The 23,526-nt window shown below is 41.8% G+C and overlaps 2 protein-coding genes across 2 annotated transcripts in view; both read left to right on the top strand.

Moving 5' to 3' along the window:
* The window catches only part of LOC310710274 (uncharacterized protein), a 982,430-nt gene that overhangs the window by 909,769 nt on the left and 49,135 nt on the right, over positions 1-23,526 (top strand). The window lies entirely within an intron of this gene.
* On the top strand, positions 568-22,917 carry MFSD14A (major facilitator superfamily domain containing 14A). Its single transcript, XM_083511169.1, has 12 exons — positions 568-935; positions 9,580-9,675; positions 12,059-12,121; positions 13,177-13,304; positions 14,248-14,362; positions 14,782-15,000; positions 17,022-17,135; positions 17,906-17,977; positions 18,370-18,482; positions 19,921-20,018; positions 20,269-20,432; positions 21,490-22,917. Exons 1-12 carry the CDS (start codon positions 849-851, stop codon positions 21,694-21,696), a joined length of 1,476 nt encoding a protein of 491 aa, XP_083367295.1. The 5' UTR covers positions 568-848; the 3' UTR covers positions 21,697-22,917.

The following is a 23,526-nucleotide window of genomic DNA, read 5'->3' on the forward strand; positions in this document are numbered from 1 at the left end:
CATTGGTACTCCTGCTTTTCATCCAAAACATACAATCCATTTAAAGAAGGCAGGCTTAGGGGGGGGGCACAGGCAGGGTAGAGTCAGGGCGGGAAAGCAAAATCTGGAACCAATTCTTCAAACTGGAACTCTGAATTATTATTTATTATTATTATTATCATTTGAATTTATATACCGCCCTATACCCAGAAGTCTGGCGGTTCACAGAAAAAGATCACATAAAGTAAAGTAAAAATAAAAAAGCAATAATAAAGTAAAAATAAAAGCAATAATAATGATAAAATAAGACCGCAGCCTCATTTTAACTTATGAAATCTTGGTACATTCTTGCCTACAGAGCTAGAAAAGGGAAGAGTGACGCGCCGCCCTCACGAGGCTCCTTCCTGTCACGCCCTGCTCCGCCAGTCACGTAGCCCCGCCCACCCCAGCGACGCTCGCGTCCCGTCGCGTGAACCTCTCGAAGGTTGGGCGGGGCTGGCGCGAAAATTAGCGTCGACGAAAGCGATTGGCTCCCTTCCGCCGCCCTGTGTTGGAAGGGGGTGGAGTTAGGGGCGAGGCCCCCGGGGCTCACGTGCAGGGCCCCCTGACCAATCGGGTGATCGCGTGATGTGAGTCTCTGTTGCCGGCGCCGCAGTTGTTGTCCCCCTTCCGCCCCGCCCTCCCCTCCTCCCTCCCCTCCTCCCCTCTCCAAGATGGCGGCGCCGGCGGGTGCCTGAGAGGGAGGCTGTCGCCGCGCGGAGGAAGCGAGGTCCCGGCCGCTGCCGGGAGAGGAAGACGCGACGCCTCCGCCCCGAGCCCCTCTCGCTGCCCAGCCCGCCCTTCCCTCGGCCCTCCAGGACGATGGTAAAATGACCCAGGCGGGGAAGAAGAAGAAAAGGGCCGCCAACCGCAGCATCCTGCTGGCCAAGAAGATCATCATTAAGGACGGCGGCACGGTGAGGGGGGGCGGCTCCGAGGGGCCATGAGGGGAGCGGAGCCCTGAGGGGACCGGGGCGCGGGGGGGGGGGTGCCCCGCGAGACCCCCGCGGTACCAGGCAGGCCTCCCGCCCGCGTGCTTCGGGCCCAGGTGCCGCCGCCTGCCCGCCCAACGAGTTTGGTGGGTCGCCTTGAACTGAAGGCGGAATGGGTCAACTGCCCCGGTTTGACCCGGGGGGGGGGGCTTTCTATTTTTGGTTCTGCTTGGGAAAATGTTAAGGGTGGCTTTTGAAAGGAGCTTGGTTGACTGCACTTTCCCTAGAGAGCGAGTTTGCCTTCCGCCGTCCTTTGGTCCCGAGTGGGTTTGGGGTTCCCGTTACACTAAATCAGCTTGTCACACAATAGGCTCCCTAAAAGGTGTGTCCCTCTTCAGGGACAAAATTTGTAACCGGGCCTTGTGAGGAAGGTGAATTTTACGTGGGGAGAATGGGGGGAGGGGAGCACAGCTTCCTTTCTCTTTCCTCTGCTGTCCTATATATCATTAGAGGGGCTTCTGGTTCAGAAATCTTTATAGATATACTATATGCTATATATATATATATATACTATACTGGAAAGCATGGAAGGAAAAGGGCACGTCCTTCTTTTGATTCACAAACATATGTTTTCTCTGAGATCTCCTGGCTGGTGCAGAAATCACTGGCTTTATTCTGGGCGGACCTGTTGTGCTTCCATAGTGATGGACACTCTTGAGCTGCTCGAATTCACTATTTGAAGGAAAGATCCACGAGAGATTGCAAATTCTATTTAGCATATTCAGGTGTTTTTGTTAAAGGAAACTGCTGTGGTTTCACCTGTGCACCACCTTCAGCCCGTTTAGGATGCCTACTATGCTATATTAAATATATGGCTGTTTCAGCAATGTGTGCTGATCAGGAAGTAATCTTGATTTGAATGTTTCATGGTATACAGGCATGGCCCTATTTTCATCCCTGAAACTTTTTTGGGGGGAGGGGAGCGCAAAATTAATGTCCGTACAGCTTTCTCTGTCACAAGATGTAGAGCACTTTTCAAAGGCAGTTGTAATTTTGCAAGGATGCTGAGGTTTCTGTGTAATAGATCATTTTCTTGGCAACTAGTATTTCTAGTTCAGTCTTGCCAGTCCCCCAGATGGTATGCTGGCACATCCACTTTTACCCTTGGATTGGCAGTTTGAACAAGAGCTTTGGCCTAGGGGGCTTCAATTGCTGAACTTAGTTTTAATTTCTATGCTTTGCCATTTACAGCATGTCACACCCCCACACCTTCACACACCCTGTTTATGAGCTACTTATGTACATCTCTTGCTAATGGATAGCTTCATGCTTTAAATGTACAGTATTTTCTGCGTGGATATCATCTTGTCATAGACACATGAACACACACTGTGTTTCCTTCTCTAGAGCCATCAAGTAACAGATGCACAATTATCTTGTACTCTACTGGTCAAGCTTGTGATTGCAATTTTTACATTTTTAACACTATGGTTGGAATCCAGCTTTACCTGTTCTTGTTATGTATTTAAGGCAGGGGTGGCTAACCTGTGAACCCCTAAATGTTGCTAGACTTCTAAACTCATCAACCTTAGCCTGCATGACAGGTAACGGGGGATGGGAGGAGTTGAAGTCCAGCAGCAACTGGCTGGAAAGATTAGCCACCTATAGTTTATGGACTTGAGCAAAGAGAGAGAGAGTTTATAGCAGAGAACTGATAATAGCCTATTGATGTTTGATTTGAGTTTGGCTTCACTTTCATGCTCAGTTATGAATTCAGAGTTGTTTTACATTTAACACATTCTGTGGTCGCACCAATGTTTTCCATAATTCACACATAAAATGTGAACAGTACATATGTTAAACTGTAAAACGTGTAGAACCGTGAATAGATATGCTTCAAAGAGTTGTGGCCAATTAGGAACACACACATCAGGGAACCTGAGTCTTTGGGGACAGGCCTGCTGTTTACATTCTTCATGTCACCGCTCTTGGTGTGAGCATCTATTCTGGATTCTGCTGTTGGGTTGGTTGGTTGGTTTTTGCCGATGTGCTCTTCACATGTGCACATGAGAAAGTCATGCATGTTTCTTCATATGCAGGAAAATGTTTTGTGCAAATTGGCAATGAAGTGCTTTGACTCAGAGTTCTGAATGTCATAATCCTGTTAAACTCATGTTTTATCAATTTACATAGTTATTTATGATGGTTCAAGTGAATGACACTTTTCACTGAAGGAACAAAGCTTAGAAGATACATTTTCTGAAACAAATTCTGTGTTTCCCATTTTTAAAAGGGAAATAATAGTACAGAATTGTTGAAGATAAAGCATTTCAATCTTTTTTAAAATACCACATCACACATCACATTCTTACTTGCAGCTAACTGTATTTTCAGCTTATCGCCGTTGCCATGTTCATTTCATTTATATCCTATATATTTTCAGAAAATTACTCTTATGTTGTTAATAGTGCTTAAAGTAGGTAGAGCACCTGTTGCAGCCTCACTTGCTTGTAAAATTCACTGTCCTTTTTAAAAAACATGCTTGTCAATGCTTTGTCCATTTCTCTACTTAGGAAGGCACACAGTCTGTATATCTTGATTATTCTTGTTCAGGTAACTTGTTCCAATGTAGTTTAGCTTTTTTTAAATTGAGGGGGATCTGCTGTATCAATAGTAAAGGGACACAGGCGGAGACACTGTATTCATGTTACGGTAGAAATGATTAAAGCACAAGGTGCTCCCTTGAATGTTTTACACCACCTACATAATTATTGTTAAAATTGCTAAGTAGTCAGCACAGGTGGTGTGTTGTCTTGTGCTGCACTGTACAGTGGTACCTTGCAAGACGAATGCCTCGCAAGACAAAAAACTCGCTAGACGAAAGGGTTTTTTGTTTTTTTGAGCTGCTTCGCAAGACGATTTTCCCTATGGGCTTGCTTCGCAAGACGGAAACGTCTTGCAAGTTTGTTTCCTTTTTCTTAACACTGTTAATACAGTTGCGACTTGACTTCGAGGAGCAACTCATAGAACGCAGTGTGGTAGCCTTTTTTGAGGTTTTTAAAGACTTTGGTGATTTTTGAAGCTTTTCCAAAACTTTCCCGACACCGTGCTTCGCAAGAAGAAAAGAATCACAAGACGACAAAACTCGCGGAACGAATTAATTTCGTCTTGCGAGGCACCACTGTATAGAGCAATTTTGAGGGAGTGGCCTTTGCCAACCTGGTGCCCCCCCCCCAATGTTTTAGACTACTCCTGGCCACAGGAGGTGTATGTCCCAAACCTGTGGAGGGCACCAGGTTAGTGAGGACTGTGAATGGAGGGTTGACTTCTTATCCAACAGTTGTTCACTTTCTGGGGACTCCCTCTGTGAACTGCCTGTGCTTGCAAGGAGAGACTGCTTCAGATTTTTGAGGTTGGTTATGTTGAAACTAAGTTGATAAAGGATGTATATTTCTTAGTAGCCTTGAGTTCTGATTTAATAGGTGATGTCTCATTTCCTGACTTTGATTCAGTGGGTATCTCCTTACAACTTAAAGTGAAACTTTTCTCCCTCCAGCTCCTGCTCAATTCCTCCCCTTTATTACAAATTACTCTTGCAAATGCTCACACTAGAAAACAAATATTTTAGGTTTCATAGTTGTCACTTTCACCCTCCTTATTGCAGGTCAGATTTCTAAGTTCCAGTTCAACATAAATGTATGTGAAACTTCAAAACATAGGGTGCCTTATAAATTACTCTAGAAATCTGTACTTGAAATCTTGTTGCCCTGGGGATTACTCCCCTTGATCCTTGAAGGCGCTTCAGTAATAGGTCAGTACTTGTGTGGCCTTTTTATTGCTAAGAAAGGAGTTGGCAATTGTGACCTAATGCTCTTCTCCAGCAGGAGAGTAGGTACGCTGTTGCAGACAAGTCACCTCTTTCATCCTTAAAGGGATGACTGAGACACCTGCAGCACTGCCTATTAGAAGACATGAGGCAGGGTAGTCACAGCTTCCCAAGGCACATGCCCTAGCTTGGCGATAGATTCAGACCTCTGAATCACTACTTAAAGAATCTCAGGTAGTAGAGGCAGGAAAATCCTCTGCCTTAGACTTTGTTAAGCTACTGATAGTGGTGGTTCACATGAATCACCAAATCATTTTGGGGCATTAGGTGGAAGAGATTATCTGAACCTTCAGGCTCACATTCTGCCGCAAAGCCAGGCAGTCAGTAAATCACACACTTCAAAACTGGAGAGAACTGTGTATTAGCAAAGCACTATTTTCACAGACTGTGCAGTTTCAGCATAGCATCTTACTTCATGAAATGAGTTGCTGAGACTAAAAGTTCCTTCCTCCCCACAGCCAACTATGTCTTCTCCTCTCCAGTGCTTCTTGCAAGCAATTGGAGACTGTCCCTGTGTGCAGCTTGTCTTTCCTCCTCTTTCATGCCTCATCTGGTTCTGGAAGTCTGGGTGAAGAGAGGAGCTTGAGGAGGGGAAGACACTCGCGATTCTTCACCAGCCTGTCTCATCTCTGTCTCCTGGCCACCTTTCTGCCTCTGATTCTGGACTTTTCTCTGCCACAGACTCACCCTGCTCACTAAACCCCATTTCCAGTTTCTGACACCACCTCCCTCTGACCGCTCATGTCATCCCACCACCATTCCCCATGCTTTGAGCCTTTTTCCCTTGGTGGTTCCCCAGCTGGTTCATCCTACCACTCCTTTGCGTCCAAGCAGTCCATGACACATGGTCCCTTCCATCATGCACCACAATTCCCTACTTCTATTCTTGGATTAATCTCAAAGGAAGAGAGGTAATGGCCACACAGAAGAGTAGGAAGAAGCGTACAAGATTGAGGCTTGTGCACGTAACGTCTAACCTTGGTTTAGCATGGGAATCGAACGGACTCCCAGAACAGATTAAGTTTGACAACCAACGTACCACTGTATGTATAGTCTAAAACATCTGGAGGACACCTGTTTGGAGAAAGCTGAACTAGACAGGCTGACGTTTTGACTCATGGCTTAACATGCATAGGCTATACACTCTACAAACCACAACTACTGGGTTAATGGTGATTCTGAACCAGGGATGGTGGCTTGTTTTGCTCTAAAAAAACATGACTGATAAGCAAAAAACAAACTTTTTCTTATCCTTGTGGTTTGGATGGAACATGAAGGTAGGGAGAGGGGCAAAGTGAGCATGATCAGTGCACACATGGCAAATCATGGTTTAAAATACATATCACTCTAAGGCAACTTCATGTATTCATTATTTAGGAAGAACAATATTGCTTCATCACAGTGCATTTCCACCCTTGGATAAGGAGTGCTGTCGTGCTCTTTCCAGCCCAGAGTAAGATTGTTGTGGAGAATGAGGAGGTGCTGTTACTACTTTACACCCTCAAGGGAAGCATGTAATTGCCCTTCTGTGCTGATTGTACATAATGGTATAGTAGTTACGATGTGTTTGGTGCTCTGTGGTCTTCAGCTGCATATTTAACGCCTGGGTGCCTTCATGAAAAGTTGCAGAATTGCTTGTAAACATAGCTGACTTTTCTATCTACATATAAAAGCAGTGTGGTCAGTCAGATGCTCTTATAAATGGATGTTTCTGTGTGGATGTTTTCAAGCATCAGTAAGAACTGTAAAATATGTCTGGAGGAAAATGTACGTAAGTGACAAAGTTCTGACTTGTTTTCCTGTTCCATAATGTGAATAAACACTACTCAAGAAAATGTCAATGCAAAAAAGTTTAAGTAAGTAAAGAAAGGAATACTGCCCCCCCCAAAGGAAGTAACATTAATTCAGTGCCATTCATCTTTGTTGTACTTCCCCATTTGTAATATTCAGTCAATTCCGACTCTGTTCATACCACCATTTTAAGGAAGCATGCTATACAGCTCCTGGGTGTGGCAGGATGTGGTTAAGCATTTGGTTGTATTTGAAAGTGCTCTAGAATTTTAGAAATGTGAAGTTGTGTGATGCTACTGCAGCTTGAGTACTGTTGTTTTTTAAAAGTTTCTACACTCCATGTTTTAATCCTTTGCAGCAGATTCTTAACTTTTTTCCAAGTCTGCTATGAGTAATTACAAGGAATTGAGGCACCGCTCCTGTTTATACCTTCCCTTTCCCCTCCATCTGCCACTGTTCCATCATGTCCTTATGGGAAAAGGATGAAATCCTGAGGGTAGCTGCAGATGAAATCTTCCCCTCTGTTGGCTTGGCTGGGAAAGCATATCAGCATGAGTTGGCTGCTGCTGGTCTGAGTGCTATAGATGTGTCACAATGCCATAAAAGAGGCAATGTACAGATGCAGGAACCTTAACAATTTTATGTAAGGAAATGCCACAACACCTTGGCTGCTGCCACTCTCAGTGTGTGTGTGTGTGTGTGTGTGTACACTTGGGTGTCAAATTTTTTGGGGTGGCTTTGGTGTCTGATCAAAAACATTTCCTCTGAACATGCCCCTATTTTGGGGGAGTGGGAGATAGCCAGTGTGAAGGAATGCAACTTGATCTATTTGAAGTGGGGTTTTTTAATGCCAGAGTGGTTGATTTCTGGTTTAAGTGGTGGTTCTGAACAAGAGGCTCAAAAATTCAGCCTAATAAACTCCAAGTACAAAATGAAACCCAAAGTTAAAGGGAGGAGAGACAAGAAAAGAAGAAAAACGGGGAATCAGAAACTGAAGCAACCAGCTACTCCCCTTCTAATTGGCTGAAAGGTTGGGAGGGAAAGTGAATCTTTTGCATATAAGTAAAGCTGCTAAATAAGAAATTACTCTGTGTGTGTGTGTGTGTGTGTGAGAGAGAGAGAGAGAGAGAGAGAGAGAGAGAGAGATGAAACAATATGAAAGTTAAGAGATCATGTTTGGAGCTCAGTAAAAAATGGGGAAATGATTAATTTTCCTCCATTCTCTCTCACATTGCAGCTGGCAAGGGGTGGCAGAGGCATGCAGACTTTTTCTGCCTCCCAGCCAGGTGATCATCTATCTTAGCTTGATGAACAAGACTGTCAAACCCTCCAGTTACATTTCTTCCGCCTCCCCCAGCTTTCTGTAGTCACAGAAAGAATGCAAGCGTAGATGCATCAGTGCCAGGAGCTCCTCTGGAGAAATGTTGAAGCATTCTGGCCGTTACAACTCTTGGCAGGGTATTGTTTTTCCACGCATGAGTTTTGATGCAAAATTCAGCTGAGTTTGGGACCAAAAAAATAAATAAACAAAAGTAGTGCTACACTAAAACATTCCTTTTTGGTTTTGTGTGTACTGTGGTACAAAGGTGTAAACTGTGCTTTGAGATTTGTACTCATTCTTGGCTTAATTCTGTTTGAGGAGTAATTGAATTCCTGTGGCAGTTAAGGTTTTTAGCACCAACCTTTCCATGCCCTCAAACACGTATTGCACTTGTAATCCCAATTAAATGTGGTCTCATGCAGAGTTATTGGGAGAGATATAGTAAGTAAGAGAACCAAAATGAGCCCACTACATGATTGTCTCTGGGTGTAGTGCCCAACAATAAGCCGCTGGCTTAACAGTAGTATGTTCTATATTGAAGAGTTTTCGCTACAGTAAGGCATTTAACCTTAACATCCATTTTAGCAAAGGGCTGTGGCAGTTTTCCAATACATTTATGCAATTAATGGCCACACTTGAAAACTTGGATACTCTCATTTTGATTTGTTCAAGCAATACGATGGCTGCATGTTACTTTGTCATTGATACATTTTCATGGATAGTGGGTTTTGCATGAAGGTATGCAAATTCTTTGCAAAAGGAAGAACTAGCACACTTTTAAGTTGAGAGGATTAATTGGGGAAACACCGATCTAGTAATGTAGGGGTAGGTAACTGGAACATGTATTATTGTCATGAATGTCACTTGACCTGAGAGAATAGAGGACCAGTATTCAAACCTATAGTGGAATCATATAAGAGTCAAAATAGATTTCCATAATGGAAATGAAAACGCTTACTGAAAAATTGTATGAATAGTTTGATGCATTCAGACTGTGTTTTTTCCATTACATGCGCATGGAGAGTTGAGTCTTGGGCTCACGCACTTTCTCCACTCACACGTGGGGGTTTCCTAAAGTGGCTTCCTGTTAGCCAGCAAGCCATCGGTTTTCCATTTTGTCTGAATACCTGTCCTTAATTTGCCCTTAATCAAGGATCCTAGCATACATTTTGTTCCTCCTTTAAGAGCAAACTATAATTGGCCAAACCCCAATATGTCCTTGTGCATGAATGTGACAAACTTTTATCTTGTCAACAAGCAAGGCCACTTTATAAATCTCTCCTGGCTGGGTGGGTGGGTAGAATACCTGAGACATAAGTTCTATGCATGCATGCAAGCAACTGCAAAGTGTAATTTGCCATTATGTCTAAATGCAGTTTGGGTGTCTTTCATTCCCTTGAGTTGTAACATCTGTTTTCACCCCCTGTTGCAGGAGTGCCTCTCTGTATGCTGTCGAACTGCAAGTCTTATCTTCCCTAACCATTGGTACTGCTGGCTGGGGCTGATGAGAGTTAAAGTTCAGCAGCATCTGGGGCCACAGTTAACCACCTCTTCCCTATTGTTTGCTAGTGAGGAAATTATATGTGACTGGTTGGGCTATATGTAGTAACAATTATATTTCTTTCTTTCAGCCTCAAGGAATAGGCTCACCTAGTGTCTATCATGCTGTGATAGTAATATTTTTGGAATTCTTTGCATGGGGGCTTCTGACAGCACCTACCTTAGTGGTAAGTGATTTTTTTTTAAATTACTGTATTTTAACAAGGGATTATACCTGACTCCCACTCCTCTCTCTGCTTCCTCCCTTCCTTGGAGCTTAAAGCTGGTTAGTAAACTGACATTAAATCACAGCTCCCTGTTTTGGAATAGCTGAGGTTTGATTGAATCAGCAAGCAAATATTTAGGAGGAGGAGGAGTGAGATGGGTTACTCATTCTTGCTGCTAAACTACAGTTTAGCAAGTTGGGGATTGTGCATCTGTATCATGCGTAAAACAGTGCATGGTTATTTGGAAATACGCAACAGAGTAAACAGTTATTGACATGAGATCAATGTGTTCAGTCTTGGCATGACTGGCAGGTTATGTGCATGGCTGTATGAGAGAGCCATTCCCCTTAAGCAGGCACTAAGATGACTTAATGCATGCTAAAAGCAAATTCTGAATATATTCTTACGTGTTCTATTGTGGTTTATTGCTATTTCTGTATCTGGCAAAATGCTGTTATTGATGGTAATATGTAACTGAAATGGGGCGGTTTGTGTTCAAGGGACATAGTGTGACCGGGATATTTGTTCTCAAGTAAATGTTCTGTTCTCAGTTAAATATTCATGTAATCCAAGTAAACTGGCTTGTCTTGCGTTTGAAAGGTAAAAATAAACACTCTTTGAACATACAATTTTAGCTTTGTAATAAGAGGAGGAAGTAATTGCATTATTTCATTGCTAACTTTCTGAAGTATGGAAAGCCTAAAACAATCCAGCAGAGGCTGTGTTTCTGTAAATTCAGTTCCAAAACACACACCCATTTAGAATTTCCTAGGGCAGCCTTGCTGATTTCTTTCACTTTCCCCTTTTTTGATGCAGTGTGAATCTGTCTTGGCCAGAAACATGCTAGCAACGTCTGGCTTGCATGTGGATAAGTGGCTTTGAATTTTGTGATATCTTCAGGGAAAGGTCTTCCTAAAGATTCCTTTGCCAGTTCTAACTCTGCAGCATGCACACTATCCATGCCTTCTGTCTCTTCAGACTTCTTTTCTCCTAGCTCACCCCTCAGTAAGAGTCAAACTTTCCTTCTCAGTGCCTCATGATATAAATGTGAGCACAATTCCAAATTCTCTATGCAGAAAAAGCAAACAACTGCAAATAGTGCAGTGTATGCAAATATGATAATGGAGGTAGTAAACAAATTGCTGACCATCAATGTTCCTGTGTTTGCATGGTCATTGTAGCTTATTGTGTGCTGTTATGTAATGACAGAAAAAAACTGCACTTGGTACCAGAATAATTTATACTAGCTCTCTAAAACCTTTGACTGATTACTTGCACTTTTTTTTTTAATTGTGTAAAAATTGAAATAGAAATTGGTGCTAAACATGATATAGGAAATTATCGGATATAATATTTCAGATACTCCTAAAACTGCTCTTCTGTGTATACTAAACTCAGAAGTAGTACTTACAGAAGTGCAGTTAGCTTGCCAGTCCGTTAACATCTGGCAAGTTTATGCATTGTCCAACCCTCAAAAGGAAAAATATTTCAAAGAGTGGACAGAATATATGGGAATTTTTCCTAATGACCAAATTAATGCATGAACTTTAAACAACCAGCAAACAGGCAGATTTAAAGAGAGAGATGCCTTTTTAAAAAATTAATATTTGGAATAACAAAATTAGTTACAATTTAATACTACATAATTCTTTTCCGCCATATGATGCTATATCATGATGTTCATGTTTCTTCAGGGCAATCATATTTTTTTCTTTTGATGCATTAGATATTTATTTTCTTTAATATAATTAGAACCTTAAGAAAGTCATAATCACATTTTATATTAGTTTGATACACTATTTGCATTTTTAAAAAAGTAAAATATAAGTGTCTACATTATCTCAATTCGCATATGCAGAAACCTAGAAACTGTCTCTTTACAAAAAGAGGCATAGTATCTCAAAAGTCAGGGCAAAAGTAAGCTACTGATGGTAGTGTTGCCGCACTGCTAAGTAATACCATGTCACACTGGGATTTCTGACAAATGTGGGCATGGATACATCAGCAGTTGCAATGGTCTTTTATGGTAGAAACAGTTCCCATGTTGAGTGATACAGTTGTATCGCATCAGAACGCTGCAGGTATTGCAGGCCCTTAGCTGTAGAACGTCATTCTTCTCCCTCTTCCTTTTTTCTTAGAAAAATCACATAACAAATGGTGATTAGCTTTTTACAGTATTGGCAGTAGTGAGCATTTTCTGATATGAAGGGAAGTGATTCTGTCTCAGTAAACTGTGGTGGTGGTAATGGAGGCTAAGGACTTTGAAACTTTTTTATGCTTAAATAGAGTATTCATACTCTTAGGTGTCCTTCATTAATATGTCACATGCATAATTATTTCACAGGTTTTGCACGAAACCTTTCCCAAACATACATTTTTAATGAATGGCCTAATCCAAGGAGTAAAGGTAAGACCAGCCTAGTTTTTAAATGTTTTCTATTGAGGTGTATGATTCATTCATAAATCAAATGCCTGCAAATTAGACCTGAATGGTTCAATTATTCCACCTTGTTCTAGTCAAGTTCAGGATTATACCTGACGTTGTGAATTTAGGGTGAGATCAAACACGATAAGCCAAAAGTTAGACTGCATTTAATTCTTTGTTCCCTCTACGTATTTCATATCATTCCTTTAAGAATCCTCTCAAACTCTAGGCAGATCATAGCCTTCGGTTCAAGATATGGTGGTACTAAATTCCTGTAGTGACAGGGATTCCTAATGTTCTAGTTCAATCTTGAAGTGAAGGCATGTGAAGAACCCAGGCCTTTTAAACAACTTGTGTGTGTATAATATAGGCTTCTCAGTTTTATGATTCCTGTTTTCTTTATCAAAAAGAACAAGTCTGTAATGCATTTTTAATCATTTTTGTGAGCCACTCAGATAACATATATTTTTGAGTGAGTATTTATTTGGAATGTGCTGAGGTCCAAACAGTTTTTTCCTGCCTGGTTATCTTCAGGTGATTTGTTCTCACCTAGTGAACCATGGTGTATAAGCCTGCTTTATATCACACAAAAAGGCTTTTGCAATGCCGACCTCCAAAACTGGTACTGTAGGGCTACCTGTGTTTTTGGTGGGCTAAGAGACATCCATATGAGCCCTATCCTGCACTGTGTGTCATATGCATCCTATTAACTGAATCTGCTTGCTGTAGAGTAGTGAGTCGTTTCAAGGAAGGGGCAGATTATCTTTTTGTTTAAAAGTAGGCTTTAGATGAATGTATTTCTTTTAAAAAGACTTTAGATCAGTGTTTCCTAAACTTGGGTTTTTTTCAGACTACAACTCCCATCATCCCTAGCTAGCAAGACCAGTGGTCAGGGGTGATGGGAATTGTAGTCCAAAAACAGCTGGAGACTCAAGTTTGGGAAGCACTGCTTTAAATGAATGTATCAGGATGTGAAACCTTTCAGCTCTTCAGTGTGTGCATTGTCCTTCACTTAAGCATTTGTTTTTACTTCCCAGGGCTTACTGTCTTTCCTGAGCGCCCCTTTGATTGGGGCTCTGTCTGACGTTTGGGGCCGAAAATCCTTCCTGCTGCTAACAGTATTTTTTACCTGTGCACCAATTCCACTAATGAAGATCAGTCCATGGTTAGTGTCCCCTTTTAAAGTTTGTCTGTATACGTCTGTCACGTTAGTCTTGTGTTCTTGGTTTTTATTATAAGGAAGGCACACTTGGCAAATCCACATCGTGATCGACTCCCACCCAGAAACCAATGTCCCTACTGTGGAAGGACGTGTGGATCCAGAATTGGCCTCCACAGTCACTTACGGACTCATTGTTAAAACCGTGTTTATGAAAGACAGTCTTACTCGGCTATGAGTGATCGCCAAAGAAGACGACGACAAAATGTCAAAACTTGAACTGTGTTTTGTGCAAAGCTAGATGGTGCTTGTTAGCAGAGTGCCAGCTCACTTAGCAATGAATGCATTATGAATGACATAGACAAGCTGTCCTTGGCTGCTCTCCTTGTTTTGCTCTCAGGCAGTGCTGGAGATTGCCTTTTGGTATGCTTTAGGCTTTCCTGCAGTCCCTAGGCTTTATTGAAGCAGAGATTTGGTTCATGGGACTCTGCAATTTCTTGTTCATCAGGTTTTTAGACAAGAATGAGTCCTATAGAGTTTTTGGCGTAGAGCATCTGTCTGGAATGACCAGTTATATGTCATTTTTTGCTTCTCCTTTTCTGCTGAAACATTCACTTTTTATGACTCAAGGATGTTTACTCTGACAAAGTATGCCAAATTCACCTATTCAATGTGCTTAACATAACCCGTGTTTTTCTTTCTGTGTGTGCATTGTATGGGCTTAGCTAAAAAGCAGTTTATAAATACTTTGAATAAATAAAACAAATATGAAAGCTTTTTAAATCTAATATATTGTGGAAAGGTTTGTCAAAAAAATGCTGTTTTAATATTTATTTGAAAATTTGGCTGTATTTCTCCAGCCCAGGCTAGGATTTTTCTTGTTAATTGTAACTACCTTTAAGAAATTATCCCTTTAAGAAACTATTACTGTGTTTTTTTGTGTTCCTAGGTGGTACTTTGCTGTTATATCTGTCTCTGGAGTCTTTGCAGTGACCTTTTCAGTGGTGTTTGCTTATGTAGCAGATATAACCCAAGAACATGAAAGGAGCATGGCGTATGGCTTGGTATGTGTGTAGTTTATCTGAATGTTTTAAACACAACAGTCGTTAGTAATTAGAATTCTTTTAATGTGAGTTGTAACACGTTACAGGAAGTACATGCACCTAATTGGGTTCCTCTTGGTTAGCATCCTACAGTCCTGGCTTCCTGTTCCTATTTATCAGAAGAATCTTTACATCTTCTGTATTGCGAAAGAACTATTGCTACTCTTACTCATAACTTTAAGTCATTCTTCCGTTACGTAACATTCAACAGTTGCTATAGGAAAATCATGATCATTAAGTCTATAAATTATCAAAACGTATGGTGATGTTTTGTGTTAAATGCTTTCTATTTCTCTGTCAACTTTCTTGAATCCTTCTTGGCATTAGAAAGAGAGGATGTGGTTACTCACTGAAAATATTATCCCTGTTATCATTCATAGGTTTCGGCAACTTTTGCTGCGAGTTTAGTTACCAGTCCTGCCATTGGTGCCTACCTGGGTCGTGTGTACGGAGACAGCCTGGTTGTGGTCCTGGCTACAGCTATTGCATTGCTGGATATTTGCTTTATCCTTGTTGCTGTACCTGAATCATTGCCAGAAAAGATGAGGCCTGCGTCGTGGGGAGCACCCATTTCTTGGGAACAAGCTGACCCATTTGCGGTAATAATGTATTTAAACGTTTGGTACAGAGGGTGCTGTGGTGTGCTTTGAAACTCCTGAGTTTTTATTAATGCGTAACAGTAGATGTTTTGTTGAGCATGTCTGTACCAGAATTTCACCCCACTGCTTTTTGCAATTGGTTGCTTAGCTAATGTTTTAGGAGGCTGTGGAGTGGCCCAATTTCAAAACACACTTGGTCTGCGGCTAGATGCCTGGCTGGTCTATATTTCTATATAAGTTCCTTACTTAATCTCTCTTTCCAGAGTCACACTTGTAGGTCTAGGCAGAATTCTTCTTTAGCCAGTTAGCTGTCCCCAACTGCCTTAAGAAACTACAGTCGTACCTTGGAAGTCAAAATGGAATCTGTTCTGGAAGTCTGTTTGACTTCCAAAACGTTCAGAAACCAAAGCACGGCTTCTGATTGGTTGCAGGAAGCTCCTGCAGCCAATTGGAAGCCGCAGAAGCCGTTCCGGGTTTGCGGCATTCGGGAGCCAAAACGTTTGACTTACAAGGCATTCGGGATCCGAGGTTCAACTTTAGAGTCAAACCTCTTCTTACGTCCGCCTCCGCTCGTATACATTTCGCCCAACGTCCTCAGCAAACCCGGAAGTAACCAGCGGATTTGCTGCCGTTCGCACATGCGCAGGAACGGCGATCGCCATTCGCACATGCGCAGAAGCGGACAGTCGCCACCTGCGCACAACGGCGCCTCTCCCAGCAACCTGTTTCGACTTCAGGACAGGCCTCTGGAACGGATTGTGGTCATGAGTAGAGGTTCCGCTGTATATTGAAGTTCCCATCCAAGTGGAACAAGCTCACTAACTACTGTAAAAATAGATAGGTAGCCGTGTTGGTCTGCCATAGTCAAAATAAAAAATTCCTTCCAGTAGCACCTTAAAGACCAACTAAGTTAGTTCTTGGTATGAGCTTTCGTGTGCATGCACACTTATCTGAAGTATCTGAAGAAGTGTGCATGCACACGAAAGCTCATACCAAGAACTAACTTAGTTGGTCTTTAAGGTGCTACTGGAAGGAATTTTTTATTTTTACTGTAAAAATGTTTGGGGCAGTGTAGGACACAAAAGAACTTGGGCTCCAACATGAGCACATTCTTGAACTCCGGGAGAGGAATGAACAGCTATGGGGTGGGTACCGTGTGTCCCAGCTGAAGTGGCTACACCAGAACTGAATTCTGTCCATCTATTAAATGGGCAGGGAAAGAAATTCAGCTGTAGGGGAAAAGCTCAGTCCGCGCTGGCCTCCTTGCTTTTTATGAAGTTTCAGAATGGAGACATGAAAGTAATAAACCAATTTCTGAAAATCCCTTTCTTTGCTTCAGACCATATATGTCCATGTGATTAGAGAGGATTTAGCTTTGACGGGGATATAGCCCTTCAAAACCTTATTGTGTCCTGGAGAAATTCTAGAGAGAGGGAAAATACGGCTGGGTTGGGGGATGCACACATTCACTACCCTAATTGCCCACCCAGGATAAGGCGTTAGTTGTTCATCCAAGTCAGTTTTTCTCCGTCTCTGTTTATTTCAAACTCTCTTCAACATTCTGTGGCTGCTGAACGGCAGTGGACTTTCAAGTCTTTGTTGGGCGGTTTCAGGTTTTCTTTTCCTTTTAAAATTTACTCATCTTTTATCCTGCGTTCCTGGGGAGATCTCTTCATGTATGCAGAAATCCCTCCTTATTTGTGGCCCTGTTCACTGTCCTGCCACGAGGCAAGGAACATTTATTTATTTTATTGTGCTTGAATGCCATCTTTTTCTCCCAAGGAGCTCAAAGTGGCATGCATGGTTCTCCCCTTCCCCAGTCTCCTTTAAACCCCACAACAACCCTGTGAGGTAGGGGAGGCTGAGAGACAGTGAGTGGCTCAAGGTCACCCAGTGGCCTTCATGGCCAAGTGGGGATTTGAACTCTCCTTTCCCAGGTCCCAGTCCAACACACTAACCACTACATCACATGGGCTCTATAAATGATACTTGACCATTTCCCTTTTCCCCTCTTGTTCTAGTCTTTGAAGAAAGTTGGTCAGGATTCCATTGTGCTGCTAATCTGCATAACAGTCTTTCTCTCATACCTCCCTGAGGCAGGGCAGTATTCCAGCTTTTTCTTGTACCTCAGACAGGTAAGCATTTGCCTAATTATTTTGATTGTGGAATATTAATTGACAGAAATGAGGGGTGATCAAGCCGGAACGACTTGATGATAGATTCATTTGCTAGGACTTGTCAGCTTTGCCCGAAGGGGGCAAATCACTTTCTATTCTGTGGTGTGTGGAATCATTTGCATTGCTTAAAAGCACATTCACTTTCTGCTGAAGAACTGACTGAAACTCAGGCCTCTGTACCATTGTAAAGTTAAAGGGACCCCTGACTGTTAAGTCCAGTCGCGGACAACTGGGGTTATGGCTCTCATCTCGCTTTACAGGTCGAGGGAGTCGGCGTTTGTCCGCAGACACTTTTTCCTGGTCATGTGGCCAGCATAACTAAGCCGCTTCTGGTGAACCAGAGCAGCACACGGAAACGCCTTTTACCTTCCCGCCGGAGCAGTACCTATTTATCTACTTGCACTTTGACGTGCTTTTGAACTGCTAGGTTGGCAGGAGCTGGGACCGAACAACGGGAGCGCTCACCCTGTCGCGGGGATTCGAACCACCGACCTTCTGATTGGCAAGCCCTAGGCTCTGTGGTTTAGACCACAGCACACCTGTATCATTGTAGGGACATTTTTAAAAATTGCCCTGCCTTGAAATTGAGTTGGCTAGCTAGATTCAGTATTTTATTAAATGAAAGATTTTAGTTAGATAGGTAACATTATGTGAACTGAGCACAGTTTGACACGCTCATCTATGCTTAACGTAAAAATGATCCAATGATTTCTTTATTTATCCTTTAGATAATGAGATTTTCACCAGAAAGTGTTGCAGCATTTATAGCAGTCCTTGGGATTCTCTCCATTGTTGCCCAGGTAACTATAACTGACAATCATGGTTTGCTGCAGAGATTCTGTTAGCAGAATATCTTCAAGAACAGAGGTGGTTGGGCTGTCACTGGTGATTAGCTAAGTAAGGCACTAAAGTTTTCATGTTAGGGCACTGATGTTTAAACTATAATCTGCGGAGCCACAGCAAAAATAAGATGAAAACGAAGGGTTTCCCAGTACAAATGACACATAAAGTTCAACTTCTACACTCCAGTACAACTTTACTAAATGTGTGTGATGAATCAGATGCCTGGGTCACTGAGAACTAACCCAGGATTTTCTGTAGCTAGTGCTTTTTTAAATCTCTGAGGTGTCCTGGGTGTTTCAAATAACCATATACTGCATTAACTAAAATATTGGCATTTTTCTCCCCTCAGACAATAGTTTTGAGTTTACTTATGAGGTCAATTGGAAACAAAAACACCATCCTGTTGGGCCTGGGATTTCAAATACTGCAACTTGCGTGGTATGGCTTTGGCTCAGAACCTTGGTAAGTAACGTTTTCAATCTGTTGCTTTTTTGTTTATTTATTGGCAGAATCCTGTTCTTTATTTAGAAGACTCCTTAAAATATATGCTATGTGACTCATAAATCTCTCTTTTTGCTTTCATTCACAGTATTGGAAAGTGTATGTTCTAAAGATGTGCAATGATGATTGTCATAATGCCTCTGTTCTGAGCTACACATTTAGGGAGATATACAGTGGTTAAAGGGACGCGGGTGGCACTGTGGGTTAAACCATAGAGCCTAGGACTTGCCAATCAGAAGGTCGGTGGTTCAAATCCCCACGACGGGGTGAGCTCCCGTTGTTTGGTTCCTGCTCCTGCCAACCTAGCAGTTCGAAAGCACGTCAAAGTGCAAGTAGATAAATAGGTACCGCTCTGGCGGGAAGGTAAACGGCGTTTCCGTGCGCTGCTCTGGTTTGCCAGAAGCGGCTTAGTCATGCTGGCCACATGACCCGGAAGCTGTACGCCGGCTCCTTCGGCCAATAAAGCGAGATGAGCGCCGCAACCCGAGTCGGTCATTTCTGGACCTAATGGTTAGGGGTCTCTTTACCTTTACAATGGTTAAATCTGAGTACACCCATCCAAATGCATGGGTTGTATCTGATTAAATCATATTGTAATGCTAGAACCCGTGGCCATGCACTAAAGCTGAAGGTTGCACAATTCAATACAGACAAAAGAAGGTATAGAACCATAGAATTGTAGAGTTGGAAGGGATCCCAAGGATCCTGCAATGCAGGAATCTCGACACGCAGTTGCCCATCCAGTTTGAAACCATGCAAGACCCTGCTTAGTTTGCAAATGTCCTAGCAGTTTCACACCGCAGTTAAACAGCCACAGTACTGTAGTGATGATCGTCAACTTGCACAGCTTTAGAAGGGGTTTAGACAAATTCATGGAAGATAAGGCTGTCACTGACTACTAGGCATGAGTATATATATTTCAGGATCAGAGGCAGTATTCCTCCGAATTCCGTTGCTCATATCTTGCTTGTGGGCTTCTCAAAGGCATCTGATTATGGGAAGAGGAAGTGGACTAGATGGAACTTTGATCTGATCCAGGAAGGCTGTTCTTTGAAAGCAATGGGTTGTCATGACTTAAGCCTTTTGATTTGATGTGGTCTTCTGAGAGTATGACTTTCTGGGGTATTGCCTTTAATGACTGCAGAGAAGTGTAACAAGCTGTTGTTTTCCGATGTCTTCCATGTAGATTTTACATACATTATTCAAGCTATTTTGTGGCTCCTTTTTGCAATATTAGCACTGATGAGACCTTAATAATAATAATAATAATAATAATAATAAGGCACGTTCTTGTCATACAAATGGTTGGTTTCTCTGCAGTATTATGTGATTTCGAGCTGAAATTCTCAGAGGTGATTCTGAATTATACCTTGACAAATTTATCCATTCTTTTTTCCAGGATGATGTGGGCAGCAGGGGCTGTTGCTGCCATGTCTAGCATCACTTTTCCAGCCGTCAGTGCACTTGTTTCGCGAACTGCTGATGCTGATCAACAGGGTAGGTACTTCATAAGACAAGACACATGAAGTGGAAAATTCTCGGAACCAATAAATGGCTTTATTTTTTTAGAAGTACATTGAGTACTAGTAAAAAGTGATCAAAATGTCTTTAGCAATCTCGGGATTGTGGGGAGACAGTTTCCAGACAGTTTGTTCCAGATAAGGCAGGCAAATATTTGTTAAGCACGCAGTATGGCCCCAGTATAGAAAACTGTTAGCCTGTAGCTGATTCTTTTGTTGTTTTCCAGGTGTCGTGCAAGGAATGATAACAGGAATTAGAGGCCTCTGCAATGGCTTGGGACCAGCACTTTATGGTTTTATATTCTACATTTTCCATGTAGAATTGAATGAAATTCCAGTGACTCAGAATGATCTGGGAGATAATGTAGCCACACAGCACCATTCGCAGCAGGTATTGTCTTCAGCGTTTCTGTATATTTTAACAGAGGGGGGGCAAACACTTCACTGCTTGCATACAAGTACCTCTTAGCTGTATATGTGGTGGTAGACTTTGCTTAATGTGTGACTTCTCCTAAAGAAACAGAATTTGTGAAGGTTGCTCTAAAAAGTATCTTCTCTGGTACATGATAGCAGAGGTTGCGAATACCAAGCTTACGGCATGGGTAGCCTGTGTTGGTGTCATCATCCCTGTCCATCATTCATGCTGATTGGACTGATGGGAGTTGGGAGCCCACAACATTTAGAATATACTGTACCTTGTATCTGGCTTAGAATATCTGATCCTCAAAATGGCTTAATATATCAATTAATCACTGCATGGAAATACTGAAGGTTATTTGTTTCACCATTCTCGAGTTAAAAAAATAATACTTCACATCTGTCCACTGCTGGAAAATCATTTTATTTTGTTAACTGTGTCGTACCTTGCCTGCTGAAGTTTTGGCTGTTGGAAAGGGGGGTGAGGCTGCAAGTGCAGTGCTTTTGCAGTATCTGGAGAAAACGCATATGCAGCTTAAGACTGATTTCTGATTGATAAATGCACACTTCATTTGGGAGTGGCATTCAAGGATAAATCCAGAATTTTGCCAACAAAGATTTTGTATTACTTTTACCAGCAAACTACTGTGTGAACATTTTATTCTTGCAAGTCCAATGCTTTGTGCATAGAGTAGCCATCATCTCTACTTTGAATGACATATATGGGATTACCTGTTGTGTTTGGCATTCTCAAATATCTGGAGCAGTTCTGTAGTTTGGTTTTAAATATGTCACACAGCCGGGGTGAGATGATAGGTTATTGTTTGCGTTTAGTGGCTCAAAGTCCAGTGCCCTCTAATCGTTTAGGTTAGCGGGAGGAAGGGTGGGAAAGAAACTTTGCAACTCTGTTGGCCCAGTGCCCAATCTTTGCTGCACTAACATCTGGCGTGAGATAATCTAAAGGGGAAACGCAATTCAGACTAAAAGTGGTGGTTTCTTTTGGTAAGCTTCTCTTGTGCTTTTCCTTGCAGAACTCCATCATTCCTGGTCCCCCATTCCTATTTGGAGCATGCTCCGTATTACTGGCTCTGCTTGTTGCCTTGTTTATTCCTGAACACACCAACTTAAATGGTCGATCGAGCAACTGGAAAAAGCACTGCGGTGGCCACGGTCACCCGCACAGTCCACAGGCCCCTGGAGAGGCCAAGGAACCTTTATTACAAGACACAAATGTATGACAACAAAACTCGAGGACTCCTAGAGCGAGTTTCTTACTCTCTTTCCCCCCCCACCTGCAGTTCTGGATGCACATTCCATTTCCATTGAAAGTGTCGTTTCTTAAGGTGGTCTTAAGAAATTTTATCTCTTTGCATGAAAATTGTAAGAACCACAAACAGGAAGTGGAAAATCCTCCAAAGAAGTTACAACTTAAATTATTTGATTTTTGATTTTTTTTTTTACCCTCTAGGATTTTTTGCCATAATGTCCTAGTGAAAAAAAACAAAAACTTATTAAATCTTTACATCTTAATTTTGAAACTAAATTATATATATTCAAGGTATCGGCATGTGTTCTTGCATCAGTTTCTGGAAGGTGTTAAGCTTTATTCTCTTCATGTTGGTCTCAATGAGACATACTAGCAGGACTTGGGTACCCATTTATTTTAACTGTAAAATCTTGGGTCAGACGAATTCAAAGCCTTAATGTAGATGCACTTGACCAAGAAAAGTGAACTGGGTTGACCCTGGACTGTCAAATCAGTGTCTGGCAGGCTTTCCTTATTTTTACTAACACAATCATGTGTTGAACACACATCCTGAACAGTACACACTCCTTTAAGTGCATTATTCTGCTAATTCTTTCATTCTTTTAATTAAGTATATATCAGTATGTAGTACTTAAAACTAGTGGGTAGCGTGAGCCTAAAAGATTTTATTACTGGCTCCAGAACTCTACCTTCCTAAATACAATTTGATACCACTATGCTTTGGATGTTTTGCATAAGGACCTCAACACTTGAACACACAAACTCAACTCTAAGCTGATAGCCTTGAAGACGTTGGTGTGGTCTATGCTGGATTGCCACTTCTGTTACTGGTCAGCGACGGTAGCTTTTTAAGTACAGAGCTAAAGCCAAATGGCAGTTGATCTGCCTTCTCTGGCTCTGTTGTTATTTGTGAATGAAGTCTGCGGAGAGAGAGAGAGAGGCGACTGGTAAGTAGCCCTGCCTAGTAACAGAGGTGGCAATCCTTGCGCTATAGTGGCCTTTCAGGACTGTCACAAGTAACACTTCAGAGCCAAGGATTAGTCCTGCCGTTTCAGGACCACAGTACAGGAGAGAGCTTTATACAATTACTGATGTGAATTTCTCTAAAAATGTATATTTTTGTGTCCGGTTGTATTATTTAAGTGTTCCTTTGTATAAAACGTGTATAAAGTATTGTATAGTTCAAAATGTTTTCATCTTGTACTGTGGTTATTGCTTAGCTTTTTTAATGCACCACGGTTGACTAAAAGCTGGAAAAAATATGTAAATACACTGTTAATAAAGTTGAATATTTTAGTGATTTTTTAAAAAAACAAATTACTTGAAACAAGACTATATGCCATGTGTGTAGATGAGCTTATACCTTTCTCATGGTAACACTGCTTCTTCTATGTACTCACAGATATTCTTTACTACTTAAAGGCATCACCAGTCTATGCTTTGTATGAGACACCAAGAAGAAGTAAACATATTCTATAAGGTGTAGTATCCAATGGTGACTATGTATTAATGGAAAAGAATCTGCCAGCAGAATGGGGAGGAAAATTTGGCAATCCGTTCTTAAATCTGCTTTAGACAGTTGTCGGAGCACTTGGTGAGGGGAGCGATGGAATACTGTAGAAAGAATTCCCTACTGACTAAATAAAAGGGTGTTTTTCGAATTTGGCTCTTGTAAAACTTTTATAGGAGCAAAATGTATCTACATAGCACCAACTGGATTTAGCTGTTAAGATTTCTGCCTTTGTTGATGAATTAATCAACAGTTATTTTCCAGAAGGGAATCTTATTAGGTAATGTACAG

The sequence above is a fragment of the Podarcis liolepis genome (genome assembly GCF_965112155.1).
Source record: "Podarcis liolepis genome assembly, chromosome: 6".
In the NCBI taxonomy this organism is placed as follows: Eukaryota; Metazoa; Chordata; class Lepidosauria; order Squamata; family Lacertidae; genus Podarcis; species Podarcis liolepis.